Here is a 26693-nt window from a genome sequence, read left to right on the forward strand (position 1 = left end):
AATATAATTTGTTGGGCTCGTAGCCTCGTACTAACACACAACTTTGCATCTAGTATACATATAAAAAAAAAGAAAAGATAAACATATAGTACCTTTTAACTTTACGATTTAGAGCTTGTCACATTCAAAACATCGTCAATATCTTAATATTCATTTAACCTAATTTCAAATATAGTGTTAAATGCCTGTTTAAACAAATAATGCATATATACCCCGCCATGTTAACAAAACCTAGACAAAAAATAGTGTATATATACCGCGGTGGTGTTAAAAAAAGTGATGCATATATATCTCCCCCAAAAATTAATCAAAGTGGTTCATATATACTCCGCCACTTATACAACGTTGTCACGTTCCCTTCGTCTTTTTCGGCAAAAAAAAAGTTTCACCAGTTAAATTGCAGACACACTCAAAGGTGCTTCTACAATTCAACAGCTTTTCGCCATTATTTTTTTTCATCCACCATGTGAAGCTTGAAGCTTTAGCACTGTTCTTGTTGATTTTGTTCAGAAAGTTGTGATCATCAATGGCTGGAATTGATCCTGTAAAGTACCCTTCTCTACCCTCGAATTACGTTACCATAGCTGAGCTCAAAGAACGATGGCTTAAAGAGAAAGAAAGAAAGCAGCAAGAAGAAAAGGAAAAACTGGAAAGTGGAGAAAAGGAAAAATACCCATTTCTTCGAAATCATGAAAACCGCATTGCAAATGGGTGTACTCATAGTCGAGGTCCAGTTGGTAAAAATCTGCAAAAGCGTGACAATCACAGTGGGAAAGGTTGGCGTGTGGTGGGTTTGATTGCTAAGGAACCCAAGTTAAAGGAGGTTAGGATGAATGGTCCAGTGGTTGAAGAAGGTGTTGATGGAGCAAGGGGAAAAGAGAAAATGGGCTATTTTGGAAAGAGGGAAGCTAGGGTTGAAAGAGATGGATCAGGAGATATGGCTAAGGTTTCGATGATTGATGTGGCGGAGGAAGAAATGATGGCTGTGGTGAGTGTGGAAAGGGGTGGAAAAGAATCATTTAAGGGTAAATGTAAGTGGAATAGCGGGAATCAGGAGGTTGAAAAAGTGGCTACTGTTTGCATGGTGGAGGTTGTAGGAGAAAGCAATGTTGATAGGGAAATTGCAGGGGGGGAATGTAGAGTTGGGTATAGGGGGAAGAAAAATAGCTGGAGTGTGGAGCAATCAGGACAAAAACAGAATGCAGGGAAGGAGAAGGTTTCAGTTGATGTGAAAGAAAGAATCACTGAGAAGGTGAGAGTGGGAGGTGCATTTCGTGCTTACGGTGATAAGGAAGTGGCTTCTGTTTGCGCGGTGGAGGTTGTAGGAGAAAACAAGGTAGATAGGGAAATCACAGGGCAGAATTGTGGAGTTGGAAATAGGGGAAAGAAAAATGGTGGTAGAAAGATGGGTGTTAGGATTGGAGAAGTGAGTAATAAAGCAGACAGTGTGGAGCAATCAGGACGAAAACATAATGCAGGGAAGGAGAAGGTTACAGTTGATGTGAAAGAAAGAACTAATGAGAAGGTGAGAGTGAGTGGTGCATTTCGTGCATACAGTGATAAGGAGGTGGCTTCTGTTGATGTGGAGGTTGTAGGAGAAAACAAGGTAGATAGGGAAATCGCAGGGCAGAATTGTGGTGTTGGGTTTAGGGTAAACAAAAATAGCTGGAGAAAGACGGGTAATAAGGTTGGAGAAGTGAGCAATAAAGCAGACAGTGTGGAGCAATCAGGACAAAAACGTAATGCAGGGAAGGAGGTGGTTCCAGTTGATGTGAAAGAAAGAACTTATGAGAAGGTGAGAGTGAGAGGTGCATATAGGGGAAAGAAAAATAACGGTAAACAGATGGTTGATAGGGTTGGTGAAGTGAGTGATAAAGCAGACAGTGTGGAGCAATCAGGACAAGAATGCAATGCAGAAAAGGAAAAGGCTTCAGTTGATTTGAAAGAAAGAACTAATGAGAAGGTGACAGTGAGTGGTGCATTTTGCGCATACAGTGCTAAGGAGACCGAAGAAGTGGCTACTGTTTGCACAGTGGAGGTGGTAGAAGAAAACAAGGTAGATAGGGAAATCTCAGGGAAGAAACATAGAGTTGGTTTCAAGGGAAAGAAACCCAGCTGGAGAAAGATTAGTGATAGAGTTGGAGAAGTGAGTGATAAAGCAAACAGTGTGGAGCAATCAGGACGAGAATGTAATGCAGAAAAGGAGAAGCTTTCAGTTGATGTGAAGGAAAGAACTAATGAGAAGGTGAGAGTGAAAGGTGCATTTGGTGATAAGGAGGTTGAAGAAGTGGCTACTGTTTGCACGGTGGAGGTGGTAGAAGAAATCAAGGTAGATAGGAAAATCGCAGGGAAGAAACGTAGAGTTTGGTATAAGGGAAAGAAACATAGCGGGAGAAAGATGGCTGACAGGGTTGGAGAAGTTAGCGATAAAGCAGACAGTGCGGAGCAATCAGGACAAGAACTAAATGCAGAAAAGGAGGAGGTTTCAGTTGATGTGAAAGAAAGAGCTAATGAGAAGGCGAAAGTGAGAGGTGCATTTTGTGCATACAGTGATAAGAGCAAAGATGTACTGATAGATTCAGAAGCCGGTCTGAATAGGACGATTGAGGGAGATCTTGGGGATTTATCATTGACTGATAGGAGGTATGGTCATGGGAGATCGAGTGTCAGGGTGTATGGTGACAAGTCATATGGGAGTTCCAGAAGGTATGATGTGCGAAAAATGTTGAAGCAGAGGGATAATAGCTTTGCGTGGATTAAAAAGGGGGAGTCTTCAAATGGCAATGTTGCTGAAATTGAAACACAGGTAGCTAATTATGCTGGATTCCCTCTTTGAGTTCATACTACATGTTGTTTTCTTTTTTCTGATAAGCTGTTGCTTAATGTGTTCTTTTTGTTATTAGTGAATGCATTCTTAGTGACTGTGTTTAGCTATAAGAACACTTTATGAAGTGATGAATTAGCGAGCAAAATGCAAGAACCAAATAGAAAGAGAAGTAATAATTAGGAACGTAGAAATAAAACAGTCTTATTGTTTCTTACCATTTGTAAGGGAACTTTGTACTAATACAAATAAAGAATATGGAAGGGGACTACTGCACAGTGCATACCGCTCTTTCGCAATTTCATCAGGCTGCATAATATGACATGTGAATTCGTGTTTAGTTTTCCAGTTAACTTTATCAAAAAAAAAAAAAAATTCGTGTTTAGTTTTCATCATAGGATTTTTGTCGAGAGAAAGGGTTATATGTGTTTAGTTTTCATCTTAGGATTTTTGTTGAGATAAAGGGTTGTATTAAGAGCCATAATTTGAAGAGGATTAAGTTGTTTTGTCAAAGTAGTTTAAATTTAGGGATGTTCGAGAGAAAAGGTTTAAATTTTCTCTGTTCAGGTTGTTCTACCTACTCCAGCATTTTAATAGGAATAATCAAATTAGGTCAAGAGTTTGAAGAAGGATGTTCTATTTTTATTATTTTTGCAAGATTACCGGAGTATGAAATTTGCAATTGATTTAAGTGTAAGAATACAAGTGGCACATACTAAATGGTGGATGCAAGATTTACATCTAAAACAAAAGTAAACCTACTATATTGATACTAAAATCTAAAATCTGAAATGCTTGTTGAAAGATCACAAGTTAAAATTGAACTTAAAAATTACTTGTTGTCCTACGCAATATACCAGCTTTGCTGTTCTTTTTCTTTTGATTGTCAGCTTTGCTGTTATTTTTTTTAATTGCTCTTTTCTTTGACAAATATGGCCTCTTTTTATTTCTGTTCTTATTCCTAAGGCATGTTGCGGGGGTTTCTCTTAGGGGATGAAGGGAGGTCTTGGGACAGGCATTTTGTCCTCATAAAGGGCTGCTTAAGGATGCTAATAACCTAGCTTAAGAAAGCTAGTAAGTGGTTTCAAAGGGGTATTGAGGGGTTCTCATGGAAGGTGGGAAGAGGTGTCAGGACAGATATATTGTCCTAATAAAGGGCTGCTCAAGGTCATTTATAAGTATAACCTAGCTTAATAAGGCTAGTAAGTTGTTTCAGAACCAAAAAGAAGAAGTTATACCTTTAGCAGGCCTAGTGAGTAAATGATACATGAATACTAGCAGGTCAAATATTTATTGAGGTATCATTCTATTATTCCATCTCTATTTTGACAGCGTTGTTGTGTTGGCTAAAACATGGACTTTTAGTAGAAAAAGTGACATGTTTAAGGAATGGTGAAGCAATAAATTCTTCAAATTTATCTTATTTTAAAAACACCAAGTAATTTGATGGTAGCAATTTGGAGATATACCGAAGTGAACTTCTTTTTGAGCAGAACCTCAGAAAATATTCTTTATGATTGTCCCTTCCTTCCTCGGCTTTGTCGTTGGGTTTGTCAACCAGCTTGGCAAGTTTAGATTATTAAGCATCTATATTGGTGGAGGAAATAGGCTACTGTCCTACCATTTTTGTCACAGTTGAGTGATAAATTATTCACATAGCGAAGGGGGATAAGCTCACATTTTATGACCAAAGCCCCTTTATCTTATTAATTTCTTCTAAGCCTCAAGCTTGGCTAGAGCCCCCCAAGCGTCAGTCCGGATTACTAAATGTATCTTAATATCTTTATTTACTCCAAAATTTTGTTGGGTGAAGGAACATTTTCAATTTTTTGCAATGTCAATGAGGTAGAGCTTTTTTAGTTCTCAAATACTAATTTGTTTGCAAGCTCCACCAGTCTACCTTAGCAACTACATGCCTAGCCTTGCTTAATTCTACATGCAACACATAGCACCTCTGTTTAAAGTTACCTGTCATTGCTGTCAACATTTCGACGATCATATGATTTCTGTAGCACTGACGTGATGAGTAAGTTCAACACATGTATAGTTGTTTATATACAACATATTTTATGGTTGCTGGTTATGCATATTATATTTATACTTACTGAGTTCATAGCTTTGTAGCTCTTTCGGTGTTTAAGGAATAATTTTTACTTTAGGACATGTCAATGTACCTTATAAAGAGGAGATAGTCCAAATGAGAGAGAAGAAATACTCTATTGATTTTGATGTTGGTCCTGGATGTGCTGGCACTCTATAAATTTGGATAGTTATGTACTCAACTTCTTGGCCCCTTCTAGGGTTTCTTTTAAGGACCTTACTTGTTTTTCTTCATGTGAATGCACTATGGGAAAAAACAAACAGCTAATTTCCATATTTTCAGAGTTTTAGGAGTTCAAAGGCTGTATTGGATGCTCTAATAAAGAAGTCATATGCATATGAAGATACTTAACCGTATCAGTAATTTGTACTCTCTTTGTTTCAAGTTTTCAACTTATGTGACTTATTTTCCTTTTTAGTTTGTTTTGAAATGAATGTCACTTTCTATATTTAGTAACTCTTTAATTCCAACATTTCACATTGCATATTTAAGGCCACAAGATTCAAAGGACATTTTGCTACATTATATACATCTTTAGTTTAGGACCACAAGATTCAAAAGTCTCCCTTGCGTGCTTAAACTCCTCCAGGTCAAAGTCAAACTAGACGCATAAAATGAAGTATAGGGAGTAGTTGTTTTCTTGATCCACGTAAAAGTATTGGTTTAATCAGCTGAACAGTGAGATCCCAAAATTCTAGCTAGTGGCTGAGAGCACAATGCCATTCGATTACAGTGAGTGATGATACTTGGGTTCTGATAGTGGAGAGCCAACTTATATAGGGAAGGTTACCATGTGAAAGTTTAGCAGTAAAGAGAAGGCAACTACTAGATTTTCTCAAGGTATATCTTTGTAAACTTGTAAAATGTTGAAGTGTAAAAGTTTATTTTTGATATTAGGGGCTTGTATCCCCTCCCTACCCTACCCTACTAGTTTGCCTATGTTTGTGGTTTTTTCGCGCAGATGATAGTCCTATTGTTTGATTATACTTGGTGACGGGTTATGTTTGGTTTCTACTGATTATCATATTGTTTTCTCTTTGCTTAAACTTGACAGAATATATAATGTACCAATTGCATATGCTTTATTTTGTCAGATTCTCTCTTTTCTTTCCAACACTTGCATTTTGGTGAGCGTCAGCTATTAAAGAAACTAGTAAAATTCTTAGCATTACTTCATCACATACAATGTGACAACTTGCTATTAAATAGTTGCCCATATTGAAGCATCATGAAATTTGTGGTTACTTGCCAACATAGAGAATGTATATTGTGTTCGCTTAATCTCAGCAACTTTGTGATGTTACCCGTTAAGCTAAGCGTAGCTGTAATTCCTCTTTGCTTTTATTTCTGAATATTTACTTTCTTTTTTGCTGAAACTGTTGTTTTCATCTGTTAGGGTTGATTTTTTCAAGCCAAAGTACAAGTCGGAGTAAGCTGTGCTCTCAGTGAATCAAGTCAGTTTCCTTACAGAAGTGGCTTCTTATTCATTAATTTCACCAAAGCGATTGCAATTCTCATTGGAATTCAAACAACTTGTAAATTCGTCAGTCTTCTGAAAGACGGTTTCTCTCCTCCCCCTTGACCCTCTTGTGGTTTTATATTAATTGTAAATGAAAATGATGTCAAATCTAGAATCATGAACTATGCATTTTGTGTAAAGTTTAGTAGCCTTGTGAATGTCAACTTATTAGTGGCAGCCTCGTTTGAACATTATTTCAGTTATTCTTTTGGCAACTTATTCATTATTTGTGGGCAACTAATGTCACCATGAAAGAAACTTCTTGCAGGACTTTTTAGGGGTCGCAGCAGATACGTTTTAGGGACGGGCTATTTTCTGTGACCCTCAGGTTGCCACGAAAAGTCCTTTGTGGTGATATTTTCACTTTGTGGCTCTTTTTAGTTGCCAAAAAGAAAATCCCAATTCTTGCAGTGAGACTCCTTGAGAACAAATTGGATTTCAGAATCTCTTTGTGAAGGAGGATCAGAAAAGTAATTATACTTCAGGTATCTCGTGAAATTAGTCGAGGTGCGGGCAAGTTGGCCCAGACACCATGGTTACAACAACATACAAAGTGTAATTCCACAAGTGGGGTTTGAGGAGGGTGATGTGTAGATAAATCTTACCCCTACCTTGTGAAGATAGAAAGTCGGTTTCCGATAGACTTTTGGGTCAAATGAAACATATAGAAAATAATAGAGAAAAAAAACAGTAGAAACCACAAATAGTACGATAAATGAAGCAAAGAAAACAACAGGTAAGTAAAATTGAAGAACATGATATTAGAAGGATTACTAATAATACTATTGATAAGGAAAACTAAGCAATGCTTGACTATCTGCTACCTTTTACCTTAAATCCTCGACTTATATACTGTTCTATCTAGGGTCATATTCTTGGTATGTTGTCATGTCTTGTCTACTCACATCTCCCTAATTCTTTTTTGGTCTACCTCTCCTAAAATCCACTACAACCAACCTTCTGCACTTCCTCACTGGGCATCTGTGCATCTTCTCTTCAAATGTCTTAAACTATCTCAACCTCATCTTCCTCATCTTGTCCACTACGCCCACCTTGTCATATACATCTTCCTTCTTGATTTTATCTCTCCTAGTATTCCCATATTCATCTCAACATTCTCATCTCTGCTATTTGCATCTTTCGGACACCACAATTATTTTTAAAAAAAAAGTAATTACACTTCGAGGTCTTATTGAGGATAGTTTTATGTTGCCCTTCAATATTTTCCCAAAGCTTTAATATGTGACTACATAATTTCCATGAACTAAAGCATAAACTGAGAGTAACAGATACAGGAGATTCATATAGCCGACTTCAGATATCGATACAGTAGTTTGTAATTGATGTTTAATTGTTTGATAGTACAAAAATCACATCGTATAATAGTCAGTTGTTTCCTTCTCAAATTATATGCTATTTCTGTCATGTCAAAAATCTAACTTTAGCTCTTCTCTTATTTTCTACCTGTATTTCATAATCCATGGGATACCCTACAAGTACAAATTCAAGCAATCATTCTGTGAGAGAGCCACAAATGTCTTTGTCAAAAATGATTGAGTGTATAATAGGAAAAAAACACATCTGCAGGTATGATCAATCAAATAATGAGTATTTTTCATGTATCAGTAAACTTTAATAATTTAGTAGTCATTTGGATGCTGGTAGGAGAAGAGTTATCCATATATTACAATTAGAATTACTTTAAACATTATATGAGTTCAACTGAAATTATTACTTTCATCTTGAGCAGTCCACTGGGTTAGGATTTGGATCCTATGCCCAACCTTCAGAGCTAATGCTCTTTCCGAAGTTATGGATCCATTTTGCCGACTTCCTTGCCTACATTGTTTCATCGACTAGAGGTTGTTCACCTTGGAGACCTAATGTTGTTATGGGTATGAATGGGCGTGGATGACACTCGGTCCTCTGGGTTTTCAAGGGCCTTTGGAGCCGTACCGGACACCACACGAGGGGCAATGCACTTTTAGCCACTGACCGTAGCTACCTACAATTGCTCCGTTTCAACTTTCAAGGGTGGGAAGCTCTTAAACGGAAACAGATAACTCTAGGTTAGGCCCTGTTGAAATTTTCGGACTCCCCAACGTTGTTGTCAATCGCCACGTCTCAGTTTAGGAGTTTGAACTTGATTCACTTTCGGAGTATGCACGAAAGGTGCTATTTGTCAGGGTTCCCCTGACCCTTAGGATCGTCTAACCCATGTACAAATGGCGTTCACATGGAGTCTTCCCCCTTTTTGACCTTCAAAGTTCTCATTTGAATATTAATTACTACCACCAAGATCACACCGTTATATACATACAATCCGTTCTCATTTAGCATAACGACATGGTTTGAGCAAAGTTATGGGTTTCGGCTAAAATTATTGAGTTTTGTCAAATTCATAACTATCGCTGTGGCTCCGCCTATGCCGGCAGAGTGCATGTGCATATATTAAGCTGAGGGACCAAATGAGTCATAAAGGATACCCTACAGCAACCCCATGACCACTCAATTAAATGTTTTCATACCATAAATTTGGCCTTATATGGGTAACTTTCCCCCTCCTAATAAAGAACAATTAATTATGACACCTTTTCATTTCTCTCCCTACATGTGAATGGTGATTTTTTTCCCACCTGAAGTCTGCAGTGATTGTACTGAATTCCCTATTATGGTACCTTCTTTTAACTTGTTATAGTAATCTTGTAAAAGGGGAAATATTGTGACTTGACACTAGGAGCTAGCAGATGATATTAGTACGGATTTAATTTATATCCACTGACAGTGTAATGAAGTTTGTAAAACATTGTCTTACTGTTCAACTAGTGACCTTATAATGTATAAAAGATATTATTCTGTCAACGTATAGAAATTAAACTCGATTGGTGTACAACAACCCAATAATGACTTATCATATTGTGATTTAATGATGGGCCATATGCATTATTTTTCAAGAAGTGGCATCTATGGTCTTGTAGCATTACTAGGAGATTCTCTAAAGTCAAGCAGACTAGGACAAACTGATAAGCCCATCAAAGACCTGTGCCTCCAATCATGGCCAATTAAGAAAACAATGGAGCCAAGAGATTTTGTTTCTAAATGGTCCTCTTATGTCAGCACATAAGTGGTCCATGAAAATGCTTCATATATGGTATTATCGTGGGAGTTTGCTCAGATTGCCGGTCTCAATTCTAGATGAAGGAGGAGTAGTTTGCGGTAAGTTGACAGGTAAGGTAATTATAAAGAAACCTCACAATACAGAATACGTCACGATGTGCTCACTTAGACACGTGTTGACGGGCTTTTAAATGTATGTCATGGATAGTAATAATTTTCATATAAGGTATAATACATAAACAATTACTCAAACTTGGCCTCAACTGGCAAGTAAGCCCTCCAACTTAGAAAGTGCACATCTAGACATCTTACTTGGCAACTAAACAGTCCAACTCGTCCCCATTGTGTCTTGTGGACACCCGACGCTGACGTGACACACAAACTTTTGAGGTGTCTTTGTAAGTTTGAGTGTTTAACTTACATAGTGAAGGTGAGTTGAGGTATCTAAATGTGCATACTCAAAGTTAGAGTGCTCGTTTATATATTATGCCTTCATATGATTGACTGCTACTTGCTTGAGATTGAGGCGCCGTAATTATTGTCATTCTAATCACCTTGTGTTACCAATATCAATTGCCATTGGCCATGATTCATTTCTCTATTTCCCTACCCCATGACAAAGCCAACTGGCAACTTTTGATTCTTTACAATATTGAGGAAAAAAATAAAGAAAAGGTAACAGATAAAGCATAGGGACAAAACTAGTCTACTATTTGAGTGTGCTAAGTTTGGTTGGTTCTATTATACCTTGCTCTTCTCTTCTCCCCACTTATAAATAGACTACCAACAAAGAGAATTCATCCCATATTAGTCTTTTAATTCTTTCTTTATTGAAGTACTAGCTTCTCTTCTGTCATAAATAGCCTTCTGTTTTTTGTTTAACAAAGCTGAAATCTTGATGGACATATCAGGTTCTGGATGCACTAGTGAGTGTGAATCTGGATGGACAATGTACTTTGATGAATTATCATATTCTTCAGATCAATTCAATGGAGTTAAGGGGAGAAGTATTTATGATGGTAGGGGAAGATCAGCATATGTAGATGAAGATTTGTCTATGGTTTCTGATGCTTCATCTGGTCCACCACATAACAATTTCCATGAGGATAAAGAATTCTGTTGTGAAGAAAATGGCAGCTTCTTATATACTTCTGAGACTGAAAATACAAAGGAGAAACAGAAAAGGAAAATGAAAGAGCAGAGTGGAAAAAAACAGAATCTTTATCTTGATGACACTGCTAGTTCTCCTGTATCAACTTTCCAAAAGGTAAGTTCAATTTTCTATCTTTGAATTTCTTTTTTTTAGACTCTTTTTACCCTAAACGGTAAAGTTGGTCATGGGTTCGAGCCGTGGAAGCAACCACTAATGCTTGCATTAGGGTAGGTTGTCTACATCACATCCCTTGGGATGCGACTCTTCCCTGGACACTAATAGCGTGGGATGCTTTGTGTTCCATGCTTCCCTTTTGACTTTTTGACCCTTATCAAAAAATTTCTTGTGATGGTGGGGTGGGGTGGGGGATAGGCATTGACGTTTACCTCGTGTATTCATATCCAAAAGAAAATGACTACAACTACATGAAGGAGGTGATGTAGTACCTTGACTCTACAGCATTTTAGCAGTGTGTGATCAAGCTTTTAGAAAAGCACGCGTCTGATGATTAATTATATTATGTCTCAACACTCACGTCGTAAATGAATAATGGACAAGTTCGTTCATTTACAATTATCGCTTGTGTTTTCAGGATAACACGGGTTTTTATAATGATACTACTTACATGGAGCAAGTAGCAGGCAACTCGGGAACATATTCGAAGGTAATTTTTTTTTCCTGTTTGTCTTCTTTGCTTTTCTGCTGTCATGGCTTGTTCATTGTTTATTCTTTTTTCAGGGTAACTCTGTTCTGGGGAAACATTTTGGTTTCTTGAAAACATCTGTGAATGGGAAAGCTTCATCTGAGAAATCTGGTGTGTGAATGTAGTTAAAATCTATGTTGCTCGGACTCTCTAAATAAATTGTTGTATCCATGTTGGACCCTCCAAAAAAAGCACCACTTTTGGAGGATCAAACATGCACCCAACGACATTTTTTTGAAGAGTTTGAGCAATATGTTTAAATCTATGTTGCTTAGACTCTCCTTATTACTGTCGCGCCTATGTGTATCCTCCAAAAGATGCATTTTTTGGAGGATCCGACACACATCCAACGACATTTTTGGAAAAACCTATGTTGCTTGATTGAATTCTCAAAAAAACTATGTTCATGTGTTAATCCTCCAAGAATGCACTATTTTTGAAGGACCCAACATGCACATGATGACATTTATGAAGAGCCCGAGCAACATAGGTTAATATCTATGTTTCTCCAGTGTCAAATCCTCCAAAAAAGCATCACTTTTGAAAGATCTAACACACACTCGACGATATTTTGAAAAGTTTGAGCAATCTAGGTTTAAAATAAAGATAGTTTCAGTAAAATATTTTATTTAAAATAAATTATTTGGCTTTGTTCATCTTGCAGGTGTTTTGAAGGGAAGAAAGAGGGGATGAAAACTGGACAATTTGTATATTTACTTTGTGTCATTTGCTGCATTTGAAGAGAAAATGATGATTAGATTGTGGGGGTAAATGGAACAAATAAGTTTTTTTTTTATAAAGGACATTAGATTTTGAGGATCTTGGATTTATCCTCCTTATCTTTTTTCTTCTTTTTTTTAATCCTTCTAGTTATTTGTTCCTGTCTATGTAGTGGGAAACAACCTCAAAGTATAAATTTGAAAACAGAAGAAGAAAAGTCTGTTTGTTTTTTTTTGGAACTTGAAGTTGTACTTTTTTCTCATCTTTTGATTTCTGGTGTTCGATATGCATATTAGAACCTGACTACAAGTTTTCTTCCATTCTCAGTAGTTCGAACTCGAGTGGAATCCTAACCATTCCGCTACCATCCATGAAAATTCTCTTTATATCAGACACTTGGCTTTTTTTTAAAAAAAAGGACTTTTTTCTACTTTAGTAGTGCTCATAACTCTTTAACCACTATGCTATTTTGTGGTCTCTGGTTGTTCACAAATTAATGAGATAATTAATTAATTTAAGTTTAATTAGAGTTTGTAAAAATAATTCTTCTACCCCACCACCACAATCCACCAACCCCACCACCACAAAATGAAAAAAAAAATTGGATTGTCTTATGGTTCAAATTATCAAGGAATTCTTGCATAAAACTATACTTTTGCAAGTTGCATTTGAGAAATAGCCATCATGAAGAAATGAAAGAACCTCTAAACTAATAAGCAAGGCAAAAACCACAATATTCTTTTGTGAACACCAACCATAAATATTTATCTCCATCCGATATTTACACTAAACTTTATTAATTTACCATGGTTAAATAAATTGAGGTTTAATAGTAATAAAGTATTTAGAGACACATGTTATGTAGTATTTAATTATAAGTAGGTCTAAACAAAAAGCATGACTAGAGAGACAAATCAAGATCTTCGAGTAAATTTGATTCAGACCTTAGTGCCTAGTAACTCTAAAATTCCGATCATGTAAACTTCAAATTTTGATTCAGTTTCTTATGACTAGTAATGTAATCTTCTATATAATGTAACAAAACAAAAGGCTTAAGTCATCTGCGGCCCCTTAAAGTTGTCCGCATAATTTACTTAGACACTTCAACTAGGGCTAGTACCTATTGAACATTTTTATCTATTCAAAATTTGTTCCTATTAGACATTTTTCGATAATAAGCAAAAAAATAATAAAGTGTGTGTAATACACTTGCTGTGATGTGGCAAAATGACTAATTAAAAGATAACATGTGGCGTTGGACCCAACAATTATATAAAAAAAAAGAATTTTAATGTTAAAAAGAATGAAAATTATTTCAAATAAATTTTTCATCTATTTTTTTATAAAAACAAAATAAATGAGAAGCCAACCCTACCCCAACTCCCTTCCTTCTTCATCTTCTTCCTAGCAAGATTTTCTTTCTCAAAGACAAAATTCATTTTCTTTGGTGATTGCTTACATAATTATTTTTTATTCCTAATACGTCAAAGAGAGATATATTCAAAGAGACTGATACAAGGGTGATGAAGAAAGAGAGTCTGTCAATCGTTTTGAAATCGATAGCAAAGAGAAATTGAGAGGACCTAAATTAGTTTTATCGAATCAATTTGATATTATTTTTGATAAATTTAGTGGGTTTACATTTTAATTTGAATGAAAATATTTATTCGAAGGTGACCGAGATGACGTCGATCGGCTAACTTTTTTCAGCCAAGGTTCTATCTTCTTTTTTTCCTTCAAATTCAATTAACTGATCAATTTTAATTTTTTAATAAATATTGAAAAGAAATAGAATAGAAAAAGAAAAGCAAAAAAAAAAAAATGGAGTGCAGTGGCCTTCTCGGAGAAAACGACTTAAAGGTGTAGGGTGGGGACTTTTTTTTTTTTTTTTTTGGTTTTAAGAATCAATATTACTTTTTAAAATATTTTTTTAAAAAATAAATATTTAAATGCCAAGTGGCAGTCAAAGAAGAAAAAGTATTAAGTTTTTTTGGAAAAAATAAAAATAAAACGTTATTTAAGATTTTTCACGCGCTTAGCGGAAGTGGAAAACACTTCTTTTGCCATATTAACATTTTGTGTTTAATAATATACATTTTGAACAATTCAGGTGTTTAATAGGTAATAGTTATAGTTAAAGTGTATAACTGAAATATGTGGACAACTTTAAAGTGCTGCACATGACTTAAAGCCAAAACAAAATGAATGATAAAGATTGAACCATTTTAAGTCTCATTTTCTTCCAAAAGGGACCAGAAAGGTACAATCCCACCTTCTATCATGACAGCTACACACTATAAATGTCATTATCTATATAAAAAAGAAAAACTATATAATATAAAAAATATTTTGTCCAATTATTGATTTTGTCCAAATCTTTATTGGTCATATGATCCTTAGAATTGCCATCCATACCTTGGAGAGTGACATAGTTTTACGAAAAAAACAAAACTTTCCAGCTATTGTTCCTCAGTGCTGACAATTTCCCTAATTTCATACTCCACTTTAATTAATTGTTATTACTAATATTATCATCATAGAATATAATTGGATTATTGCATAATTGGAAGGTTTTATTGGAAGAGAATAATGCAATTATAGTATTATTGCACCTTTTTTTCCATAAAGATATGATTGAATTAATTTACATGCATCTCAATTATTTTATTGAATATTTATTATTTTCTACCAGTACAGATAAGATAGTATAATAGTTAGCTCTGAATATTGTATTTTTTTTCTTTTTGGTTGCATGCATGTGCCTTTTGTCCCCACTAACATTATGAAATAAAAGGGATATTTAAGTTTGTCTCAAACCTGCTCTCACTCTATTGGTTTGGTTTTATTGCGTTCGAAAGAATAAAGAGGTGTCGTCTATATATCTAAATAATTTTTTGTAAATATAAGAAAGACTAATGTAATAATAATAATAATATTGTGTTCAACTAATTCTCCAACTTATTGTGTTTTATACCTGACGCACCAATCAACAAGTAGTTTTATTAGTCTAACTAGAGATTTTTAGAGCATAAACTATAAATAAATAAGAAAAATATAAGAATTAGAAACTAATATTATTATCGTATGATTTAAAGTCATAAATTTAAGTCGTGAAAATATATATATATATATATATATATATGGCCTTTTTCTCCACAATTGTAACACTTGCACTTTTCTGCAGGTTTTGTTTTTGTAAATTCTTTTTTTTTAACCAAAAAAAGTACAAGATATATAAGATTGTATGTATAAATATAAGAGTAATTACTCTACTATCATAATCCATGATTTTTTTTTAAAGTTGTAATGATCTAATAATATACCGAATGTAATTTTATTAGTGAGATTTGAAAAAGAAAGATAGAATGTACACAAACCTTACTCATATTGCACAGAGATAAATAAATTATTTTTGATAGATCCTTAATTTAAAAAAAAATATCTAGAAAATACAAATATAAAAATAATACAACAACCAAAATAATGTGAAATAAAAAGTACTACACAACAACCGAAGGAGAAAACAATAACGATAACGAAATAATGCAATAAATATGTAATGATCCATAAAGTCAAAAGATTCCAGACATAAAATTTTGTCCATATTATGTTAAGAAATTGAAAAAGTTAGAAACATATATAGAGTTAGGCCTAGCAATTGCTTCCACACAATCTTTTAATTTGTTTTGTATCCAATTATTGAAATTATATGTGCCCACACGTGGACGTTTAATTTACACCAACATACGTTCAAATGTTTCAATTTTCAACATATATATCTATCGTTAAATTTGTCAATAAATTTTATCGAAACATTCAAATTATATAATATATTTTAATTGAATATCTGATAAATGATAAAGTATCTTATTAAACACTGCCAACTTAATTATTTTATCATATGTTTGATGCTCTATTAAATATATTATAATTCAAGTGTTTATATGTTTCGTACAAATAAAAATAAAAATATAGTGTTCATTTGAAGTAGTTACAATTGGATGCATGTTCTGCGTACCAAAGCACACCAAGATACTTCATTAGTCAATCAACTTGGAATAAATCCTCAATCTCAAATTAGTTGAATCGACGTTGATAAAAGATAAAAAAATCTACTCAATATATCATACGAGAAAGTCACCTAACACAATTTTGTGTTTTTCAAAATTTTACTTGTTAACAATATTCACTTCTATTTGAGAGGAAGCGCTCCTTATCAAGATTTTTTTTATATTAACGACTTGACCCCTTGACCCATTCACTAATGGTGAGAGAAAGTGAAGTTATGCTGGTGTGAGCTAAAGTCATGTATCTTCAGAAATCTGATTAATGCTAAATATTAGGGATTTACCTATAAATATGTTGTCTATTTTTCAACAGATCAACTAAGAAATCAAAGATTTGTTCATATCTTAGATCAATAAAATTACTCATCTCCACACATTCAGGAACAGAATGAATTCAAAGTTTCACATTCCCTTTTGATTTAAAGACGTTGAAAATAATGAATCGACATTTTTTCTAACCTTTAGCCTTCCAAGACGAGAATTTATTTAAATTTTGAATCCGCTTCTGAATCGAGAGGAGGGAAGTGAATCAATCATGCTGTCAACTTGCACAAGTACTGTATTATTTTTCAGCCTTGTAATCACCTTCTACCATTCTATCAGCCAATTATTGAATGACAACTGATTGTCCAAAATGATAGGAATATCTATTGGCCTAACAAAATATATGAAAATTGAAATCTTCCTACAAGTGTATCAAAATTAGGACATATATGACTATGACACCTCAAAAACTCCAAGATATTTTACAGTGAGAAAATGACATTTTGCATGAAACAAAATAGTTTCTGTAACTAATAATAAGGTTTGATCCAAGAAATGAAATCAAAAACAATCTATTTACCTTCACAAGGTGAGGATCAAACTACATACCCACCACCTTCACAAAATCTCACTTGTGAAATTACATTGGTTACATTGTTGTCGACTGTCGTTGAAGTAGGCATGTGTAGAAGGAAACAATAAAATTAGTGGAAATGTTCATCTTATACCAACCAAGGCAAGAGAGGAGAAAAGCTACAATAAAAGAAAATGACTTTAACATTGCAGATCAAAATGTTTGTTTCAAGGGGCAAAACTGATTGATACAGAAACTTGGAAAAAAGCAATTGATACATGAAAACATTAGTCGATATCTGAACAGGCTAACGGACACTTTGTAAAGCTCACAAGCTATATTTACAGGTCCACGCAATTTCCATAGAACTCCTGCAGATGAAGTGAAGCTATACTGAAACTTGAGGATTGATTTCAAACGTTTCTGCACCCAAACTCCAACTAACAACAAAGAAGAATCTATTGAGTGAAAGGGGTTGAACACTCCCAACGAAACATTCCCTAGTAAGTTGTAACAAAAACTGTGACAAGAGTTACGTCCCAAAAATACGTCTATGAACTGGTGGAGCATCAAGAGTTTTAACCACTTGAATCCAAGGTTTGTCTATGATCAAGGTGGAAGTTCTTGAAAGGTGTCCAACAAATAAAACAGGATCCCTGAAAGCACAGAATTCAAAATTCTTTCTACCGATTTGTTTTAAATCTAAGTCATTCCCTTTCAACTTGCGCTTTAAGGTCCCATTTGCAGGAGAACTATTATGTAGCTTCTTCAAAGCTAAATCTTGACTATTAGCTAAGTCAGTTTCGTCATCATCACCTACTGGCAACCCAAAGTCAATCAAGCACATTGCCCTACATAATAAAGCCATAAAATGTTAATCATGTGACATTTATGGAACTAAAGCACTGAAATAATAAACTAGGTTTTTTGAAGTTAAACAGATAGATAGCTCGAGAAAGATCCAACAAACTGAGAAGGAATATGCAGGAAACAGGACTAGTTCATGGTCAACGAATTTCCATTGGGCTACTGAAAGGTACACGTACTGAAGCATACACTGCTTATGCATTATAAAAAACCACAAAATATTAAAGCAATAGGATGTTCCTTCATACTTAGTTGGATGTTCAATTGAGCGCTTCTAAGAATGACTTGGACCAGTATTAGGTTGGACAAGGAATTTGATTTCTTTCTTTTTTTATGATGTGGTGTCAGGCCCAGTTTGTGTCGACCTCAGCTATTCCATTGGGTACCTGTTACCTTCCACCAACACGAGTACCCAGTAACTATGCCTACCAAGGTTTAGGCAAATGAGAAGACATCACCTAGTGTTTTTCTCTTCATTGGATTTGAAGATGAGACCGCATGGTCCTCCCACTTCATTCCACTAGGCACACCCTTGGGTGCAGTCATGCAGATAAGGAATTAGGTTTCTTAACACAGCCAAAAAAAAAAGAAAAGAGAGAACTTTCAGCAAGTAAATTACTTTAAACAATCTCATCAGCTATAATGATTGAACCACAGCAATCCGCAGCATATCACATGTGCTGATGACTACTACTTCTGATGTGTGTTGATGTGCCTAGGTGCAAATAAAAGCAAAATCTTTGTATCCAAACATTTAAAATGATAAGCCTAGATAAGTCCATTTCTTTATTACTTAGCTCCAATTAAGAGGCCACCCGTGTTCTATGTTATTTACCATTCTCTAAAAGAAGTGTCATTTCCTAATGGACCCTATCTAGTAAAGGCCAGTATAAACTAATGCACACTAAAACGAACCTACAGTAAGATGCCACCAAAAGAATTCAACCAGATAAGACAGCAGAAAACCAAGAGTAACAAAAACTCAAAAACTGCTTTGGCAAAAACTGCAAAAGACACACCTTGAACTGTAGACAATGACAGATGATGAATTAGTAGAAGGAGCAAAAGAAAGCCCAATCACTTCTCCAGGAAATTCTTGAAATCTTCCCGGCAGAGAGAATGTATTCCGGTTGGACCATTCTCCTAGTTGCTTAGCTTCAACATCAAAGGCATATACCTGGTTCGAAGATGTGGATACTATAAGCACATTGCTATTTCTAGGAGTAAAGCCACCAGCTGTAACGGAAGAACCATTCAATCTTGATATAAACCAATGTTGCCTGTTACACAATAAAATTCAGTCAGTGCCCCAAATAGGAAATACAAGATGAAGGTCCCACAAAGCTACTGAACTGACTTGTCAGCTCAAGTTATCAGGTGGGAAATGGGAGTTCCACTCAAGAGATAAGCATGCAACGCTGGAAATGATGTATTACATGTTTTCAATGCACAAGAACATGATCGAAGAATTTTGACCATATAAAAAAATCTCCATCGGTCATAGTGAACCTAGAAACTTATGGAACAAACCATAAGATAGCCACAATGGAGAAATTTAAGATAGATCAGAGACTAGAGACATGTCTCTGATAGAAATCCCGTACCTCTGTTTATCTAGATTAAATATATACACATCTCCAAAGCAGTTTACAGCACCTAACCATTTCCCATCTGCACTAGTGAACATTCTCGTAATGGGAGGTTCATTTGGTGGAAATTCTTCACATTGCTCTTTACGCCGAGGGGTAAAAACATGAACTAGTTCCAAGCTTACTGCATCAACCACCTAGAAGAGAAGACGAGAGTCAGAGACTATATGCATTGATGAAGTCACTAAGATGTCCTAATGCTATTAAACAAGTTTCTGAAGTCACTATTTGCTGTTATACTTGCAACAGAATTTCGATTATTTAAAGCCACAAAAAGAAAATTTTTAAAAAAAGGCTTTCAATTATTTTCTATCCAAGTAGGGATATAATATAATATAATCATAAATAAACAGCAGTACCAACATGAAAAGTCATAAATATCTAATTATTTCCTTTAATTCATTTTTTAAGAAATAGAATTGTTAGTAAATACTATTTACGGATTTCGGTGGCAAATAAAACTTAAAACCCTATTAACATTAGAAAAGTGCATCTGTCTATAAAATAATTTCACTGATGAGATTTTTAAAAAAAAAAAAAAAAACTCCTTTAGACTATACTCGACAGTTTTCTAATTTATATAATCTGTTATAATTTACATATGTTAAAGTTACACAAGATTGATTGATGTGTAATTAATGATCTAATTATTTCCTTGTTTTTCCCTAGATTTGTTGGTTCACAATCATTCAAGCCACAAATAGTACTACTTCTTGTTGCAGAAGGCAAAGAAAGGTTAAGAGGCTTTTGGTTATAATCTCCAGAGGTCTATTAGAATACATATCTTTGTTTCTACATATTTATTGATATATACATACACATCATGCGACACTTCTTATCTGAAAAGTTTTACGTTATTTTTTAAAATTTTGTATTTAATAAGATAACGTACACACGACAATTTGTTCCTTTTATCTACATTTATTATTAATCAACGTGATACACACGTGCAAAGCATGTACACTTAAATAGTACTGAATATAAAAAGATGAACAAAAAACAATATTTCCATACACATAAATGGAAACTAGGTGACATAAAATATGTGAAAGGGAGAAGCTCTGACCACTGTAGTTCTTTAAGTTGGTGTAGTTCTAAAATGATGACTCTTGATTAAAAGGTTTCGACATTACTACAAACCTTACCGCCTATAAACTCCCTAAGATATTCAGAAAAGTTGTCATTTCACAGCTCAGAAGTGATTGTAACATAAAACATACATCATGAACTATCACCCTGCCTTTAAAAGACGAAACACATTTATCACTTAAAACTAAAGAAAATAAATTGGACAACAGAATTACTTACATAGATCCTTCTGTCACACCCAGCTATCATCATTCGAGAAGAATCTGCACTGAAAACCATTGAATGGGCAAATGGAAGTCCCAAAGGGAGCTTCCTTTTGCTGACAGTCCATGCACTCTTGCCAGCACCACTCTTCTTAAGTTCAAAAAGGCAGGGTCTTACATGGTCAGAATAAGCAAACAGTACACCTGAAGGAGAAATTGCACTGCATGTGATCTTCCTCGAAGTTTTGCACTTAACACGAACCACTAGATCTGTTCTTGCAGCCCCACCAGATGGGCCACAGCTGTCAGACACAACCCCATTTTTCACACGAACACTAAAAATATCTATCCAGTATGAAGCCTGGACCAAGAGTAAAGAAACCTGACTGAAGGTTGTATTTACTGCAATTTGTATGGGTGGTCTCTGAGGTGAGGGACAAATATCATGCGGAGAAAATTTGGTGAATTCCTTTGCAGAGTATGCAAAAAGTTTAGTGTCATCACCACCTGAGATAAGCATCGGCACACCAAAATGTGCCCATTTATGATAACTAAACTCAAGGGGCTTCTCCTTAAAGCGCCGCTTCTTTGTCTTCTGTTCGACTATGGGCTCTGATAAAGAGAGTTAAACAATAAGTAAAACAAACCAAAAATAAAGGGATATCTTAAAGTCCAAAATTTAAACAGAACAAAAATTTCAACATCATTTTCGGTGAGCGACAGCCACAACTAAATAACGGACCTTCATGAGCAATGGGTACAGCAACTGCCAAGGCTCTTACATCATGTGTATGGGCCCTCACATGACTAACATAAACCCATTTCTTCACGACGTGAGACCCCACCTCATTGGCTGAGAGCTTATAAAGTATAACCTACAAGCAGTAGCAAAACATTAGCAGCTATAAAAGCAAGCTTAAATTGAGTTCTCTAAACAATTATAGATGAGAAATTTCATATAAGATCAAAGAAGATAACAGATACAAATTAACTTATTCACTAAAATGCTTATGCAATTATTTACCATCACAGGGCATCATCATACCAAATAATGAGAAGAAATTTTTTCTCGAAAAGCTGTGAACATTTGAGAATAGCAAATTGATGGACACGGATTTGAAAAAACAGTTGAAACCAAAGATGTGGGGAAAATGATTGTTGAAAATTTCCAGTTAACAGATGAAACTCAACTGCCCATCTTCCCCAAAAATCAATTTTGCAGAGAACACTTTCGAGCAAAGTGCATTTATAATAGCACAACGCCGATACACACAATCCCTGCTTTTGTTTTTTCTCCAAATTTTAAAAAAAAATTAAGAAGAAGAAAAGAAAAACAATCATATAAAGTTTGGAAAAGGGGTGTTTATAATTGAGTTTAATTTTATATTGGCTATTTAGTTTAGTGGGTTGGGTTAAAATAATGGAGTGAGTTATTCAAGGGAAATCGGGTATTTTTGTTTGGTTGGGGGAATTCCATCCAAAATAGGGGTATTTGTACTTGCATACTTTGGTAACGGCAGGGGCATACTTGACCCTATAGTATAACTAGGGATAAACTTAGCTAATAGAAGAAAGTAGAAGGGTATATTTGGATCCTTTTCCCTATTCTATATCTTCTACTTATACAGTTATACTAACACACTTAATCCCTAAAGTGTTTTTCCATAGCTCAAACTTCTAGCTGACACCCTTGCTAGTTTCAACTATTAACTTAGCATTATCTACAGAATGCATAAACATGGAACTTCATTTGGCATATTATCAGTTAGCTCATCAATATCTTGGTAAACAAGTACAGGCTCAATGAGATCCTAGTGGATTGAGCACAAATGACATGAACCCCAATAGAGAATTTTCTTCGGATAGGGAGTGTTGTTTATGTACCTGACCATCAGAACCAGCAGAAAATACTCTACTATGGCTGGGAGATGCTGCTAAAGCATTCACGTCACCCTTATGACTGGAATGTGACTGTAAAAGAGTTCCATGCTGGGAGTCCCAGAATTGAACACTCCCACTGCTATCTGCACTAACCAGGGTACCACATCTGCAAACAGCAGGATGGAGTTGGAAGCATTATGAAAATGGAAAATCTTAGAAAACACAAAAAGGTTTAGGGGGGGGGGGGGACTGGGTTATCTTTCTTTCCAAAAACATCTAAGGGAAGGGGTTGCCAATTAGATCTTCACCTCAATGCAAGTAATGACCATATGCATAGATCAGATCCACTACCCAAACCTCCAAGACCCACTGTTATCCTGTAGATTTCATATGCAAGCTTGGCATCCCAGCATCTTATAAACCTGCAAAGAAACAACCTCCACTCAGAATTTTCACAGTGAACACACCATGAAGAATAAACAGCCATTCTTCCGCCAACGTTATGCCTCAATTCAGTTTTCATCAGAAATCAATAAGTAAATGTACATCACATAGCTAAGTTCAAAATAGAACATACCCGTCACTACTACCAGAATATATCCTCTTTGCATCAGAACTCCAAGTGACACTCAACGTACGCCCTGTAATTATCCAAATATTAGCTATGAAATTCTCAAAGCAACAATCAGATATTTGTGCTATGACCCTAAGGGGCAGCTGTCTCACCATTGACCTTAGGAAACAATCTTTCGTAAGACAAATTCTTCTCATCCAAAACAGTGCAGATACGAACACGACCATCATCACAAGCAAATGCAATTCGACCATTTTCATTAACATCATCCACGTGAATAACAACTGAGTCATCATCCTCTTCCCCTTCACTGCTCTCACTATCGCTACTAGCACCACTTGTAAAACTAACATGGCCATTATCATAGTTCTTTGGAGGATTCTGATGAAGCTGTGCATTATTGCATGGCTCCACAGCCATCTGCCATATTGAAACACCAATAGAATCGAGCACAGCCTGCCAGCAACCATAGAAACAACGACATTACTCAACTTATCAAAACCAAATATAAGACTACAGGTAAGGAAATTGATGGATCTTGAAGTACATTGACCTGGGAAGACCCAAATCCCCGATCACACAGCCATAAAGACTTATTTTATGCCAAATTCATGCAAGACACTGGAACAGCAAAGTATCTTACACAACTACAGCTAAAACAATAGCTAATAACATTATGCAGCTGGTAAGCATTTACCAAAAGTACTTGCCATTTCTGACTCTGTTCCACTCATTAAGGGAAAACAATATTAGAGGGTTTCATCTCTTTGGGTCTCTTAACACCATAGAAATGAAAGCTAAGGGTAGCTTTTTCACAAACAGTTTGAAGGAAATCCACTAATTTGTGCACTCGAAAAAAATACTCCCTCTATCCCACTTTATGACTTACTTTCTATGTTAGAAAGTCCCAAAAAGAATGATACATTTCTATATTTAGTAACAATTTAACTTTAAAATGCCCATTTTACCCTTAATGAAATGACTTCTAGCTACACAAATATCTAGGATTTATTTTAGACCACAAGTTTCAAAAGTTTTCCTTTCTTTCTTAAACTCCGTGTCAAGTCAAACTAACTCATATAAATTGGAACGGAGGGAGTAGAATATTGGCAGAGGAAAAGAAATAGATAAGATCATATAATTTTGTATAATGAGAATCACCGTGACAAAATGTCAAATTCCTTTTATGTGATGGGTCAACTTGCCTTATTTTCTATGTTACTAAAAGAAGCAGTCAAACAGTTCATCTTGTTGATTGCATTTCTACCCATTCATACATCAACCAACCATGCCTCAATTACAAACTTCTGTTACATGAATCCTCCATACCATTAAACCCAGTTCAGGTCCATTTCACACCACTGCTAAACTAAGTATACCTTTAAAGGACGAGAAATCACTGATCATATCATACACCAGCCACCCCTCAAATGAGTATAGTTTTGCGTAGGTAGTTCATTCCATTTGTCAATCAATATATTCATGCACTTATTACATCAATTCACTAGCTAGAGTAGGCTCTAATTTCTAACAACCACGAAGTAAGAAGTAAATGGAGTACAGCAACGACAACAGATGTTGCTAAAGTTTGTGGACGTACCTTCTGAGTCAAATCGAAAAGATCCCACTCGTAAACTGATCCATCAATGCTGGATGAAAATAACCGGCCTGCAGGTAATTTTCTCGATCCCGACTGACACCAAACTAACGAGGAAACCCTTGAATTAGGATTTCCATGTATTATCTGCACGCACATTAAAAGAAAAACTCAATCTTGTTAACAACGACCCTAATATCTCAATCCCAAACTTGTTGAGATTGCTTATATGAATTATCACCATCTATTTTGCTCCTTCTAAACCCATTTGATTCCAAATACACACAGTACGTGCACACATTCTAAGCAATTCTAAATATAAAAAAACTCAATCTTGTTAACAACTACCCTAGTTCCAATTTTAATAACTAAAAAGGACCCTAATATCTCAATCGCAAGCTAGTTGAGATCAATTATATAAATAATTACTATCTATTTTGCTCCATTTAAACACATTTGATTCCAAATACACCCAGTACGTGCACACATTCTAACCTATTTTTTTATTTTATTGTTAAAAACTCAATCTTGTTAACTACCCTAATTCCAATTTTGATTACAGAAAACGACCCTACTATCTCAATCCCAAGCTAGTGAGATCGACTACATAAATCATCACTATCCATTTTGCTCCATTTAAACCAATTTGATTCCAAATACACCCGAGCACATTCTAATCTATTCACAATTTTAAAAAAAAAAACTCAATCTTGCTAAAAACAACCCTAATTTCTTAATTCCAAGATAATTGAGATTGCTTAGATAAATAATCACTATCTTTTTGCTCAATTTAAACCCAGTTAATTCCAAATAACACCCAATACGAACACAAGCACATTCTAAATAAAAAAAATGTATTCGTACAAGTTGACAGTGCCATCCGTTGGAGCCAGGTGAAACAAGCCAAATCTCAAGAGAACCATCCTCTCGAGCGACGGCGACCTGAGAATCATCGGCGCTAGTAGCTAAAGCTACCACCGGCGACGGCTTCCACTCAACTGAACTGCTTCTATAAACTTCAAGCATTCTCCAAAAGCTCAAAAAGTAATCTTTACAAGTTTTTCAGAGAAGATAGATGCATAAAGCATCGCAATGCCCAAATGCAGCAATGGAGGCGAGGCCAAAAGAGGGGCTAGGTTTTTCGAAGAACAAGGGTTTATTAAAGCTTCAATGAATATTTTTAATTTACTAAATTTGGGCTTTTTCGGGTCTACCCGGTGTAAACGGGTTAGTTAAGGAGACTAAGAGCATGTTTGGATGGGCTTTTAAGCTGGTCAAACTGGCTTAAAAGCCAGTTTTTGACTTATTAGAGTGTTTGACAATTATCAAAGTGATTTATTTTAAGTCAAAAATGACCTATTTTAAGCCAAAAGCTAAAAGCTAGGGGAGGGGAACTTTTTTTTTTTTTAGCTTAAAAGCCCTTTTATGTTGACCAAGTATATTACCTTTTTGCCCTTAATTCTCTTATACAATTTCCAAATTGCCCATATTGAATTATTATTATTATTATTATTATTATATTTTTATTATTATTATTATATTATTATTATTATTATTATTATTACTATTACTATTATTATTATTATTATTATTATTATTATTTTTATTATTATTATTATTATTATTTTATTATTATTATTATTATAATTATTATAATTATAATTATAATAATTATTATTATTATTATTACTATTACTATTATTATTATTATATTATTATTATTATTATTACTATTACTATTACTATTACTATTACTATTACTATTATTATTATTATTATTATTATTATATT

General features: G+C 34.9%; 3 protein-coding genes and 1 non-coding gene across 8 annotated transcripts; 2 read left to right on the forward strand and 2 right to left on the reverse strand.

Annotated features, from left to right (window-relative positions):
- The first annotated feature begins 396 nt into the window (after positions 1 to 396).
- On the forward strand, positions 397 to 10554 carry LOC125862575 (uncharacterized). 5 transcript variants are annotated; one of them, XR_007446060.1, is made up of 3 exons: positions 397 to 2806; positions 6322 to 6379; positions 10473 to 10554. XR_007446060.1 is itself a non-coding variant. In XM_049542684.1 (3 exons), exons 1-3 carry the CDS (start codon positions 527 to 529, stop codon positions 6325 to 6327), a joined length of 2016 nt encoding a protein of 671 aa, XP_049398641.1. In that variant the 5' UTR covers positions 399 to 526; the 3' UTR covers positions 6328 to 6486. The 5 variants fall into 5 exon arrangements, 3 of the variants coding, with proteins under 3 accessions (XP_049398641.1, XP_049398640.1, XP_049398642.1); XR_007446061.1 differs by lacking the exon at positions 10473 to 10554 and adding an exon at positions 9620 to 9637; XM_049542684.1 differs by lacking the exon at positions 10473 to 10554 and having other exon boundaries at positions 399 to 1525; positions 1796 to 2806; positions 6322 to 6486.
- Positions 10230 to 12436, forward strand: LOC125862582 (protein SOB FIVE-LIKE 5-like). Its single transcript, XM_049542695.1, has 4 exons — positions 10230 to 10828; positions 11307 to 11378; positions 11453 to 11528; positions 12082 to 12436. The coding sequence occupies exons 1-4, from the start codon at positions 10460 to 10462 to the stop codon at positions 12108 to 12110; spliced, it is 546 nt and encodes a 181-aa protein (XP_049398652.1). The 5' UTR covers positions 10230 to 10459; the 3' UTR covers positions 12111 to 12436.
- Positions 12437 to 17227: 4791 nt separating this feature from the next.
- Positions 17228 to 26047, reverse strand: LOC125862573 (WD repeat-containing protein PCN-like). Its single transcript, XM_049542682.1, has 11 exons — positions 25767 to 26047; positions 24906 to 25049; positions 23458 to 23761; positions 23309 to 23372; positions 23040 to 23153; positions 22735 to 22897; positions 21593 to 21725; positions 20867 to 21462; positions 19514 to 19695; positions 18929 to 19189; positions 17228 to 17893 (listed from the first exon to the last, which is right to left on the reverse strand). Exons 1-11 carry the CDS (start codon positions 25926 to 25928, stop codon positions 17575 to 17577), a joined length of 2442 nt encoding a protein of 813 aa, XP_049398639.1. The 5' UTR covers positions 25929 to 26047; the 3' UTR covers positions 17228 to 17574.
- LOC125863495 (small nucleolar RNA snoR135) lies at positions 21989 to 22135 on the reverse strand. Its single transcript, XR_007446160.1, has one exon. It is a non-coding gene; the product is annotated as a small nucleolar RNA snoR135 (small nucleolar RNA).
- Positions 26048 to 26693: the final 646 nt, after the last annotated feature.

Source organism: Solanum stenotomum, chromosome 4 (genome assembly GCF_019186545.1).
Source record: "Solanum stenotomum isolate F172 chromosome 4, ASM1918654v1, whole genome shotgun sequence".
Taxonomy (NCBI): domain Eukaryota; kingdom Viridiplantae; phylum Streptophyta; class Magnoliopsida; order Solanales; family Solanaceae; genus Solanum; species Solanum stenotomum.